This window comes from Alligator mississippiensis, chromosome 11 (genome assembly GCF_030867095.1).
Source record: "Alligator mississippiensis isolate rAllMis1 chromosome 11, rAllMis1, whole genome shotgun sequence".
In the NCBI taxonomy this organism is placed as follows: Eukaryota; Metazoa; Chordata; order Crocodylia; family Alligatoridae; genus Alligator; species Alligator mississippiensis.
The window spans coordinates 38,791,897-38,804,645 of record NC_081834.1 but is presented as its reverse complement, the minus strand read 5'-3'; the positions used below and the strand labels follow the sequence as shown (position 1 = coordinate 38,804,645).

Below are 12,749 nucleotides of genomic sequence, written 5' to 3'. Positions count from 1 at the left end.
TAAACAAAAAATTATTTAATTAAATATAGTAACTATATTAAGTCAATATGATGTCATAAGATTGCCTCCCATGCTAGTACAACTAAAAATTTCACCCCTACAAGATGTGTCAGTTGCATCCTTTTTGGATAACAAAGACAGGGCTTGGCACCTTTCAGCAGTCAGAACCATGCTGTGGACTATGGTGTTTCTTATATGCCAATAAGTGTCTGTTTTGCTGTACTGAAGCACATCAGTTTTCTCCTCTCCCCTCACAGACTTGGTTTGAAAGAGTTACGACAAGCTATACAGAATATGAAGGTTTATTTCAAAAGAATACATTTGCAAGAATACACATAGATGCACTCAATGTAACAGTACCTTCTGCAAAAATAGGTTACATAATACCCAGAAATGCAACAAATGTTTCTCTAAGAATCAGAAAGCAGAGAGATTATAGCCCAAAACAACTTTCAAATGGAGGTTTATAAGTGTATGTTGTGAAAGTAGCTAACTTTAGAGCGTGACACCACAGAGCTAATGCTGGTAAATTAAACTGTTAGCACATAGCTGAAAACTATTCCTTTATTATTTTTTCTTATTTTTTTTCTTTACAGGATTAACAAATATTTTGGTTCCAATCGTCTTGCACAGCTTTAGTGCTCCAGGGAAAATGCTTATCAAAGATCACAAAAAACTATCCAAAAGTACAACGGAACTATTAAAATGCCTCCAAAATGGAGAAGGTCATTCACCATGTTAAAATTAAAAAAAAAATAAAATAATAATAATCAGGATTTCCAGACAAGATTTCTTGCTTGTTGTATCTAATCAGGTAGAGTTTACAAGAGATTTCAATAAGTTATCTTGAAACAAAGCAGCTGTGGATTTTAGAATCTTCGTGGAGGTCCACCCTTAAACGGTTTAAATCCTGAGCCACTTCCCCTCTGCATAGAATTGCCTGTGATCTGTACAACTCTATTAATTGGTGAAGAGTTACTGGAAACAAAAGTTTAAAAACAAAAATGTTAAAGAATGAAGGCAAGTGGGAACATAATTTCAACAGTTACGTATCTTTGGTGTGCACCTAAACAGGGCACTACTGCTCATGTAACACAATTATTGACTGGGGAACTTCAGAAGAGGCTGGATAAAACATGAAGGTTTCCTGACAATGTTAAATGTATTACAGGACAATACAGCAATGTAGCCAAACACTGCGTCTGTTCAGTAACGGTTTTCAAGTACTAATATTATAGTGTCATGTAACAGATTTAATTTTATTATCATGCCAGTTCAAATTAATTTAAAGATACAATCTGTAGTGCAGAAGCAACCCCTTCAAAACTGATTAAGTGACAGTGACCATTTTTCATGCAGAAGGACTGTTTGCAATTCAGAGCTCCAAGAGCTTAGTAGTGAACTGGGAAGAGGGGTTTCTGTACCTTGCATGTGGAGATATCATGCCACCTCCTCCACGTCCATCTCCCATTCTCCTTGCATCATGATATCCACTTCCTTGAGAACTAGGTCCATGCCACTCTTTTCTTGGTCCAGTTTCCCGACTATGGCGTTCAACGACATGCCTGTCTTCATTATAATGCTATGAATATACAGACATTTTTCATCTGATAAAAGGTCACATTAGCAAAAGCAAATTGTAATAAGTGACTTGAAAGAAATGACTTTTGGATTCCATACAAGTGCTGCATTAAACAACTTATACCCCGTAAAGGCAATTTATCTGTTTCTGACCTAGCAGAAAGGGCCGAAAGGTCAAATTGGCTTATACATTAAGCTTAATGGTCTCTGAACTTGTGCTGCAAGAATTCTCTTGCTGAAATACTATTTCTAGACCTTGTTTTTTCATTAGATGTATCTTAAGGTATTGCAAACTCAGGTACAAGATGTGGGAGGCAGTGGGGTTCTAGAGACGGAACCCAAGTCTGGATTCCTAATTTCCCAGCTCTGCCACTGCCCTGCTAGTAACCCTGGGCAAAAAAAATTCACACTGTATCCATTTCTCCTGTTTGTAAAATGGGCACACCACCACTTTGAAAAGCATTGTTGTTGTGTCTTTTATCCCTGCTTATTATATAAGACTTTCTTCTGCAGACTTTAAGTAGTGGTCTTTTCTACAAATTGCAGTGACAGTTTTGGTAATACAAAGTTAGCAACGTCAACCACAATAAGGCCAGCACTGTCCACGTGTAAAAGAATCTGAAGTCAGGACTGGTTACAAACACAAGCTATGCAACCGAGGAAGATTCTATTCAGGGGCTACATCTATCATTCTGAAGTCACTTTAAGTATGTTAGATCCAAGGGAAGATGTGGGTAGTTTCAGGACATTAAAACACAGGAATAATTGCTTATTTTTGTATTATACAGTGTCATGCAATTCAACAGTTAACATTATGGCCATATGGTCAGCTCATTCACCAAAAGAATTTAAGTGGTATAATCAGACATTCTTAAAAATATACTTTTATAATTTTATAAAAAAAAAATAAATGTATAAAAATTAAGTTACACACACACACACATATATATATATATATATATATACTTACTTGCCCTCCACCACCTCTTTCTCCCATTACTCCTCGTTCTCCCTCCCTACTTCCATAACCAGAAGCGCTGCTACGGCTACCAGGAGGTGCACTTCTCACATGTCCGGACACATCCCTTCCAGATCTCTCTGGTCTGTCGCCCCTATAAAGAATTATGCTTACAATCTTCAATTATTTTAGACTTATAGCTAATAGTAGGCAAAAACTCCTCCCAGTTTTCATATTTTGGTTTCCTACTAATATACAAATAATTTCTTAGGAAGCACTTTAAAGGACCGAGTTGAATTGGAACACTTGCTCCTGCTTCATTAAGTTATGAAACATGTCTGCTCAAAAGTGCATGCAAAGTTTGTTTTCAACCTACTTTTCCACATAAATATTTCTTACCTCATGCTACTTGGCCCAAATTGATCACAGAGAATAATAAGCAATATAGACTAGTTAACAGTAAACAAATTCTTCCAAAAGCCTACTGGAATTGAACTTTGCCATTTTCTGGTTTAGTTTAAGGCAAGTTCTAAAGAGTTAGTGCTATACTTTGGTTTTGCTGGAATCATTAAATATACAGCTCTGGTCTGATATCTACGAGACTTACCTGGAATCTCGTTTGTCTGTGCTTAAGCCTCCCTCACTTTTCCAACTAGTTTGTCTAGGCGGATTTGAACCAGTCTCTCTTGGATGCCGACCATGGGGTATTTCAGGCCTATCATGAATTATTACTGTCCTTCTTTCATCTCTATCTCCTCGTACTTCTCGCCTATCAGTATCTCGAAGTTCACTTCGGGGCTGTGGTGGTTCATTTCTTCTGGACTCACTAAAATTTTTAGGATACCTCTCAAAACCAGGCTCCTCTCTTCGTGCTGTTGGACGTGTCTTTTTTCCTTCACCTTGATTTACAAAGCGTTCACGCCTGTAGGAGATGAAGAGAAGAAGTAATTTGCTTAGTTTAGTTGTTTTTAACTGTATCAGACTCCAGGCACTCCTTGGAAAACGCCAGCTCTTGGCTTTCACTTGTTTCTCGACTACAGAAAACAAACAGAGCAGTTCTGAAAACTTAGGGGGGGAAAAAAAAAAAAAAAAAAAAAAAAAAAAATCACTACAGGCCAGAAGGGTTTCTGATATTGTAGATCCCCATTTGAAGTCTTTAAATTTAATCTCAATAATCACAGTGTCTGCACATCTGAAGACTGCTGATATTGGGCCACACCCCACATAACTCTTAGAAGGATCTCAAGGCACGCAGGGTGCCATGGTAGAGCATCACTGGCCTCATCCATTAACTTTTCAGCCACCGATTTTTTTTTCATGCTACTATACATATGAACAGGTAGATGAAGTGTTTCACCTATGTTTTAAAAATCATGTAAACAAGCCTTCCCTCTTGAGTGTTATGTCCATAGATTTCTATTAGGCCTGTGCCAATAGGGAGGTATTCAATTTGGATTCTGAGGACAGTGATTTCATTCAGAGATTCGGATCACTGTCCTGAATAGATTTGGCCGAATTTGCTTCAGAAGATTCAGCACTGATTCAGAGAAATTTGGATCAGCCAGGGAGAGGCAGGCACAGCTGGGTGGCTGTAGAATCTCCCGCAGCTCCTTTGGCTGTGCCTGCCTCTCCTTGGGCAGGGGGAACAGTGGGAGAAGCCCCCATGGCTGCCCTGCCCAGCCCCAGCACTTAAAAATTCCTGACACTCACCACTCTGTCAGTGGCGATTGGGGCCTTTGGACACTTGTGGCAGAGTGCCCCACCCCCATGCAGCATGGGGATTGCCCCCCCACCCCCACCTGGCACCTGCACAGCAGCTGCCCCATGGCACGGGTGCAGTCCAGTTCAGCAGGTCGCCACACTATCTGGGAGCTGGGGCTGAGCACTTCTGGGCTCCACCTAACACATGGAGCCACCCCAGCTCCCAGAAAGTGCACAGCATACTGCCAAGCCACACTGCACCCGTGCCATGGGGCAGCTGCCACGTCGGTGCCAGGCAGGAGCAATCCCCACTGTCCCGTGCTGTGCGAGGGTGAGGGGTGGCTCTGCACAGAGTGCTGAGAGGCCCCAACCATTACTGCCAGAGCCAGTGAGTGTGGGGATTTTAAGTCCTGGGACTAGGCTGGGGCCGGGCAGCCATGGGAGCTTCTCCTGTAACTCCTCTGGCTGTACTTGCCTCTGCACCGGCAGGGGCAGCCGTGGGAACTATGCCCTGCTGCTTACTGCCCAGCTGGCACGGGGAGGAGACAAGGGGGGTGCGATACAGGCATGGCTCACTCTGGGTGGCAACATGGCATAGCCCCTGCTCCCAGAGCTACCATGCCCAAATCAGTGCTGGGACTGGGGGCTTTGCACTCCCCCCTGGCAAGCAGCAGCAGGTCAGAGCCCCCGCTCCCAGCATTGCCATGCCCATATCCCATGTCCCTCCTGGAGTAATATGTCCACCTGCCCTGGCTCGGCAGTTTGTCCCAATCCCAGCTCCAATCCCTCCCTCCCCCCAACCCCAACAAACTTACCAGGTGAAGGCAGTTGTGTCAACTGCCTGTTTTGTCTATGGCTAAATCTCGAAATCAATTTGGATGCTTCAGATCAATTTGATTCAGATTCGGAGATTTGGTCCCCAAATGAGGCCATATCTCCTCCAAATTGAATCGGCTACCAAAGCTTTGCACAGACCTAATTTTTATGACAATGCTGAAGTATAAAAATCACCCATTCACCTGGGTAAAGTACTAAATATGTCCAAGTTGTGCTGTCACCATAATTTGAGCATCTACATTTAAACTAACTGGACAGGTATTGTAGGATGAAGCATACAGAGGACTGTAGGCTGCAACTCCAAAATAAGCACACCAAGAAATTGCTTTTTTGTATTAAGAAATAGGCTGGGCATATAAGAGTTTAAGAAGAGGAATGTTCAAAAGAAAAATCTGAATTACTATTAGCTTGATGAAAAAGCTGAAGTAACTTTTACAAATACTGCATTCACTAATTTTTTTTTTGAGGTAGAGGAAGTGATCATCAAGCTCTTTTTTACAGCATTTGCCCCAGTTCCAACGATTCAAGTCTTAAAGACATGATTCTGAGCCTCAGAGCCTTCAGTGGGCATGTCTATATGTTCACTGATGCACTTTTACACATTTTCTGGGAGTGGAGGAGGGTACTTTAGAGTCACTCCAAGAGCCACTCAAATATTTTTAATACTCTGTGAAATGTCTGTCAAATCTCATGCTTGGTAGTTACTATCTGGAAGCCTACCTTTCAAAAGACGATGATGGAACCGATGAACTTTCTGGATATCGCCCCCTTTCTCTGTGGTCATAGTCATTAAATCTATTTTGCTGGCGATTGTAGTCTGAACTATGGCTAAAGCGTGCATCTGTATCCAGGGCCATCTTTTTAGTTTCATTCCAGTATGGATCATCCCGCCTTTAGAAGGAACATACATTGTATATAGTAAATTTTCAAAAAAAATTGAATTGTGGCCTTTGCTATAATACAGAGAAAACAAGCTGTCAAATCAAGCCTTTCATCTAGAGACAGTCTGAGAAAACTGACTCCAGCAATGCATTGGGGAAGTAGTATGTATATACAAAGCCTATTATCCAAATGACCTTAAAAGGAGCAATGAAATGAGTCTAAATTAGATGACAGCAGTTTCCATTTTACCTTGGACAGCAATAGGAATACTTTTCTCATCTCCAAGATGAAACACCCATACAAATGCCCAAAACAAAATGCCAACGATCTGCCTATATCACTGATAAGATTTCAAAAGACCTAACAGCCCTCTACCCCCACAAATACTGTCTTCAGGGCAACGCTACAGGAATTAAACATACCTACATATGCTTGATGGGCAAAAATAGCATATAGAATGTCCCACTTATCAGACATTCAAATACAAGACTATCTGATTTTGTCCATCTATTTGCAGCTTTAAGTGGAGGTTTTGTTGTAATGTAACTTTTAAATTAACATCTGAAATCTTATTGGTCTATGAAGTAGGTGCAAACACTTGTGAGGCAAGTCAGTGTGGCAGTCACAACCACCCTGGAAAGAGCACAGGTCCTTAGCCTTTACTGAAAATATTAAAACAGTATTAGTTACGGTTTCAGGTCTATTCTTGATGGGCAATAGATAAAAAGCTAGTTCCAGTCTCAGGGGTCAAGCAACTGATAGGCAAGAACTTCAGTTACTGACATATCTACTTCTGCCCAGCAATCTAGGCACTAAAGTCTCACTGCTTTACCAATTCACTAAGCCATCTATCTCCCAGGAACTGCTAATTAAACAGATATCAAGAGATGGCAACTAGAGCGTCCAGTCATTTAAGTCAGAACAGTTATGTTTCAGCAAACATATATGCAGCTATGCTTTTACTGGAACTCGAGGATTTAAAATCAAAAAGGTGCTTCCCTCCACAACATAGGAAGACAACCTTGCAGTTTGTTTACATAGATTTCAGGAAATATTAAAATTACTGTCCATAACAAGTACATAAGTACTTGTTAATGCAATATGTTGGCAAGTGTTCAGTGGCAGCTGAGAAAGAACGCCCCACCCTGTTCTTTAAACAAGCCTACTTTAAAGTCTGAGCACATTTAATGGTAAAAAAAGAAAAGAAAAGATGGTTTGGTACTAGGATGAAGAACTATAGAATACACAACTTAAAAGCTATACTACCTGTGGTCTACATCCCGTGGACGTTTCAAAGAATTTCTTTTTTCCTGTTCATAACGAAGCTGCTGCTGCTGCCGACGCAGTTCCTCTCGTTCACGAGCGATACGCTCTGCTTCTTTGCGACGTTCCTACCAGAGAAGAAACAAACAATGAGACCCTTACGTCTGTGCTAAAGGCAGGCAGCTGTCAGGGATACAGAATTAATCCACTTCCACTCACAAATCTCATCAAATTCAGTTTCTTTATTAATACTGGGGACTTTTGCTCTACATAGTAGAGCTGTATTAAGCAGGGTTTCAAGCAACTTGCTGTTTAACAGCAACTAAGACTATAGACAGATTTCTACTTTATGCTCTTAAAAAAATGCTAGCACTAAACAAGAACTACATGAGTTTGGTTTACCACCTCATTAGCAGAGACTGGTCACCACAGAAGTTTTACATGCTTCTAAAATTTGTGTTGCCCCCAATATGAAATTGTTTCGTATACATACACCACAGTCTGGAGGTAGGGGAAAAAAACCCACTCTGTGTAAACCACTGAACAGGGAGAGGGTCACTTCGCCGCTGCTCAACCATTTGCAATGTTGACCGCTGATCCATTAAAACTTTCAGCCTATTACATTGTGGCCTGCAAGCTTGGTTAGTTAAATTTGTTTTTACTCTGTTTGATTCTTTCATCTTAAAGTGGAAGGGATTAAATCCAGTACCATACCCTGATATGATGTTCAAGTTGTGCACAATTGACTGTACCTGTTCAATACGAATGCGTTCTCTTTCCAAGCGCTCTCGTTCCATTCTCTCCCTCTCCAGTTTTTGCCTTTCTATTTCCAGTCGTTCCCTTTCCCTCTGCAAGCGCTCACGTTCTTCCCGTTCACGTATGATTCGAATACGTTCCCTCTCCCTACGTTCTCTCTCAGCAATTTCTCTTCGCCTAGAAGTGTTATTTACAAGTTACGCCACAAAACAGTCATCCACGTCTGGCTGCATTCCCAGGCAAATATTGTCTTTGAATATCTCTGGCAAAGATGCTGGTAAATACCTTTTGTTTTTTCTTGCAATTAACTTTCTCCCAGGCCTTAGTTTACTTGGTTCAAGCACACTGACTTTTGCTACACCAGTTGGTGCTAACTCCAGCAGAGCAATAGCCATGTAGGAAAGTCAGCAATTGCTTCCCTGAAGAAAGACGGTTCTAATTTTGTAACAGCTGGCTGTAGACTGACTACAATTCTTGCTTGTGATAGACAAGACACTCCCTAACCCAATGATTCCCAAACTGTGGGATACAACCTCAAGTGGGGTTGTAAAAACAGAGGATGGGGTTGCAAGAAATATAGTCACTTTAATCCCAAGGGTGGGCAAAGTATGGCCTGTAGGCCAGATCCGGCCCACCAGGCAATTTCATCCGGCCCAAAGGCACCCACCAACTAATTGTACCCTGCCCAGCTTGCTCCCACCTCATGGACGGAAGTGCCCAGCCCAGGCAGCATGCAGCTTCCAGGCAGGGCAGCTGCTGATAATGCTGTAGCTACTGCTGGGGACCTGCTTGGCTTCTCCATTGCCCCATTTGCTCCAGCCACCAGGTAGGGAAGTGGTGGGGGGCAGGTGGAGGAGGACCTGCAGCTGGGAAGGGACAGCATGGAGACCAAACCCAGGGGGGAGTCATGACAGCAGAGCTTGGGTACACACAGTGTGGGTACCCCACACATGCCCCCATTGCTGGCAGCAGCAGGAGCTTGAGGTGCTTGTGGCCTGTGCAGGTGCTGCTGTCTGACAGCATGTGGCTCCAGCCAGCACTGCACATGGCAGCAAGAAGCACAGGCCAGCCAGCCTGCCTCTATTGCGTAGGACTCCACATGGTGCATGTGCGGCTCCCAGCACTCAAGTATCACCGGGGGGAAAGCCCCATGCAATGGAGACATCCGCCTTCCCTGTCCTCTGCCGTGCAGGTCCTGGAACTCCGCTAGGAGTGGAGGGGAGCTCTGCCCTTGCCTCTTGCTTCCCAGTGGAATCCCAGACTTGCATGCAGGGGGTGGGGAAGACAGCTGGTTCCATTGCACTGGGCTTCCTCCTGGTGATGTGCAAGTGCCAGGAGCTGCACATGCACCACGTGGAGCCCCGTGCAATAGAGGCATGCCAGCTTGGTTGTGCTCCTTGCCTCTACCTGCAGTGCTGGCTGGAGCTACGTGCTGCAGGGTGGCAGTACCTGCACAGATCACGAGCACCCCGATCACCTGCTGCCAGCTGTGGGGACTGTGCACCATGGGGAAGAAGGATCCCGCCCCATGCAAACCCTACCCTAACAACCCCGCCCCCCCCCGACACATACAGCCCCCCAAGATACCCTATTGCCCCATGCCACCATGGCTGCACAGCAGGAATAGTGGCATGGAGATGTGCCCTGCACTGCTGCCAGGTGGGCAGGGAGCACCTCACCTTAGTGATCATGACATTATGGTGCTCCCTTCCATGCCAGGTCCTGCCCACTGGGCTACAGAGCTCTAGACGGGAGCATAGCAGGGCTGGGAGCCCTGACCCTGCATCCTCCCTGCCCCCTATAGGCTCCATTCCAGCCATGGTGGCCACTGGGGGGTTGAGAAGCAGCTAGGCTCCACGCTCTGATCCAGCCACAGCAGCCGCTACCTCCCACAGGCAGCAGCCAGGGCTCAGGCACTACTGGGGGAGTTGGAGGCTAGGAGTGAGGGGCCATACAGAGGAAGTGGGATCATAAATAGGGTCATGCTGAGGAAATTTGGGAAGCACTGACCTAACCGCTTTGTCACCACTATAATGGAGCTGCAGCTATGGACACATGGGAGCCTACTATAGTAGATTTACATCTGTTGTTAGGTATTCCCCATACTTGGGAAATGCTACCACCAAATGTATTTCTTCATTTTCTGGGATCAAGCCATGCAAAGACATTATACCCTGTTCTGCTGCAAAGAAATCAAGAATGGAGATGGAACTGACTACAAGCAGCAAAAGAAAGATGATTTTCTTCCACTGTCATAAACAGACAGTGAAATATTTCTGACCTTACAGAATAGGTTCTCTTAAAGGTGATTAGGAACAGTCAGCATGGGTTCACTAGCAGCAGGTCATGCCTGACCAACCCGATTGCCTTCTATGATGAGGCTCTTCGGATGTGGTCAGAGTGGTGGGTGTAGTGTACCTTGGCTTTAGCAAGGCTTTTGATTTGATCTCCCACAGCACTCGCACAGGCAAGCTAAGAAAGTATGGGGTGGATGAATGGACTGTAAGGTGGATAGAAGACTTGCCAGAGCATCGAGCTCAGAAAGTAGTAATCAATGGCTTGATGTCTAGTTGGCAGCCGGTTTTGTTCAATATCATCACCAATGGACTTGGAAGAAAGCACAGAGCGCACCCTCAGCAAGCTTGCAGACAACACCAAGCTGGGGGGAGTAGTAGATATGCACTAGAGGGTAGGGCTAGGATTCAGAGTGACTTAGACAAATTGGAGGATTGGGTGAAAAGTTTCATGAAGTTCAACAAGGACAAGTGCAAAGTCCTACATTTAGGCAGGAACAGTCCCATGCACTGGTATAGGCTGGGGGCCAGAGTGGCTGGGCAGCAGCTCTGTAGAAAAGGGCCTGGGGGTTACAGTGAACAATAAGCTGAATATGATGCAGTAGTGTGGCCTTGTTGCCAAGAAGGCTAACGGCATACTGGGCTGCACTGGTAGGTGTGTTCCCAGTAGGTCAAGGGAAGTGATTATTCACCTCTATTCAGCACTGGTGAGGCCACATTTGGAGTGCTGTGTTCAGTTTTGGGCCCCCCACTACAGAAAGGATGAGGACAAATTGGAGAGAGTCCAGCAGAGAGCAATGAAAATGGCGAGGGGACTGGGACACGTGACTTCTGAGGAAAGACTGAGGGAACTGGACTTATTTAGTCTAGATAAGAGAAGACTGAGGGGGGGATTTAATAGCAGCCTTCAACTACCTGAAGGGGGTTCCAAGGAAGATGGAGCTAGACTGTTCTCAATGGTGGCAGATGACAGAACAAGGAACAACAGTTTTAAAGGTGCAGCAAGGGAAGTTTAGGTTAGATATTAGGAAGAATATGAAAAATTTTTGGAAGCAAATTTGGATTCCACTTATGTTGACAACACTTTAAGCCAAATGACATCTTGGAACTTGATTCTTAAGGAAAGCGATCTGATGAGCCATGATCAGATTTTCTAACAGTAGCAAACATTTGCTCAGTTAAGGCTTAAAAAAAAAAAAAATCTTAAATTTTTAAACCACTTACCTCCGGAGCTCAACTGCTCGTCGTATTCGTTCCAATCGAACCATATGTTCTCGCATTCTTTGTTCCTTCATTTTCTCAAAAGGCAAGATATCTTTTCTTGCTCTGTACTCTCTGAACTTCATTTTATCTTGAATGATACGCTCTTTGTTTCTTAATATCTGTGCCTGTAGACAGAGATCGCAGCAGTTGTTTCAGAAGTCATGTGTGTCTAGTAACACTTCACAATATCACAGCTTCAAACTACTCAGTAATACTTCAGATTATGCTGCATGTAAGTGTTACTTGCTCATTAAATGGGAGATTAGGTAAACTGAGGATAATGTAAAGTCTGACCATGACAGCACAACACACTTTGCAGAAGCTTACTTTGTCAAATCTTCCCCTTCTCACTGTCCTCGTGTGACCTTGGTCTCCTTTTGTTTGGTCTATAACAACCATCTGACCCGAACTTTTTCCACCTAAGGGGAGAAAACACACAACCAACCAAAGTTTCAACAAGCAGAGTACAAGTTAGATTGCGGAGTAACAATTTACAACTGACCATCAGAACTACCAGATAAAACTGTAAAATCTGATATGAAGCATTTGCTACTGAAATATAAGATATTAAGCCTTGAATTGAAGAGATAATCCACATATAGGAATGTTAACGTTCCTGCCCTCTCAAAGAAAGTAATATAAAAAGATATTCTAGTAGTTAGTTTAAAAGCTCTAATAGAGAACCCTATTTGAGCATGAAAGGCAAAAAAGTTTTTAGGTTTATCTGCAGAGGCATTATTTGCTGCTACAAAAGCAAGAAAGATTCAGTAAGAAAAAGCAACATAGCATACTTATTCGCTTCTTTTCTTCATTTTTTTTAGTGGATTCTTGATTAGGGCCACTTGATCCATTATCACTCTTCTCATCTTTACCTTCGGTTTTTTTGGCTTCTTTGCTTTCTTTTTTCTCTGATTTGTCAGATTTCTTTTCCTCTTTTTTGGTTGAAGGAGTTCTTGTTAGAACAACAAGAAAAGCCAGTGAGAAAACTTTGGATTATATGGTTTCAGAATACACTCTGATGCCCCCTCAAAACCTAAAGTAAAGCGAAATCTTACTTGTTAGTTTTGTCACTTGAAGCAGTCTTCTTATCCCCCACACTTCTACCAGAACCAGATTTCTCATCACTTTCTTTCTTCAATTCCTTCTTGGAAGGATCACCTTTTACCTACATTTAAGAAAGGTATGCATGTGTATATACACACACAAGCAAATGA

General features: G+C 43.3%; 1 protein-coding gene across 2 annotated transcripts in view; it reads right to left on the bottom strand.

Annotated features, from left to right (window-relative positions):
- Positions 1-286: 286 nt before the first annotated feature.
- Positions 287-12,749, bottom strand: part of SLTM (SAFB like transcription modulator) — a 30,473-nt gene continuing 18,010 nt past the window's right edge. For both annotated transcript variants that reach the window (XM_014599892.3, XM_019477718.2), the window contains 11 exons: positions 12,591-12,700; positions 12,327-12,487; positions 11,863-11,954; positions 11,497-11,660; positions 7,975-8,155; positions 7,226-7,350; positions 5,798-5,968; positions 3,147-3,461; positions 2,552-2,693; positions 1,425-1,582; positions 287-978 (listed from right to left, as the gene is read on the bottom strand). In XM_014599892.3, coding sequence (XP_014455378.2) covers positions 870-978; positions 1,425-1,582; positions 2,552-2,693; positions 3,147-3,461; positions 5,798-5,968; positions 7,226-7,350; positions 7,975-8,155; positions 11,497-11,660; positions 11,863-11,954; positions 12,327-12,487; positions 12,591-12,700 — 1,728 coding nt within the window. In that variant the 3' untranslated portion in view covers positions 287-869. The remainder of the gene's footprint in view (positions 979-1,424; positions 1,583-2,551; positions 2,694-3,146; positions 3,462-5,797; positions 5,969-7,225; positions 7,351-7,974; positions 8,156-11,496; positions 11,661-11,862; positions 11,955-12,326; positions 12,488-12,590; positions 12,701-12,749) is intronic.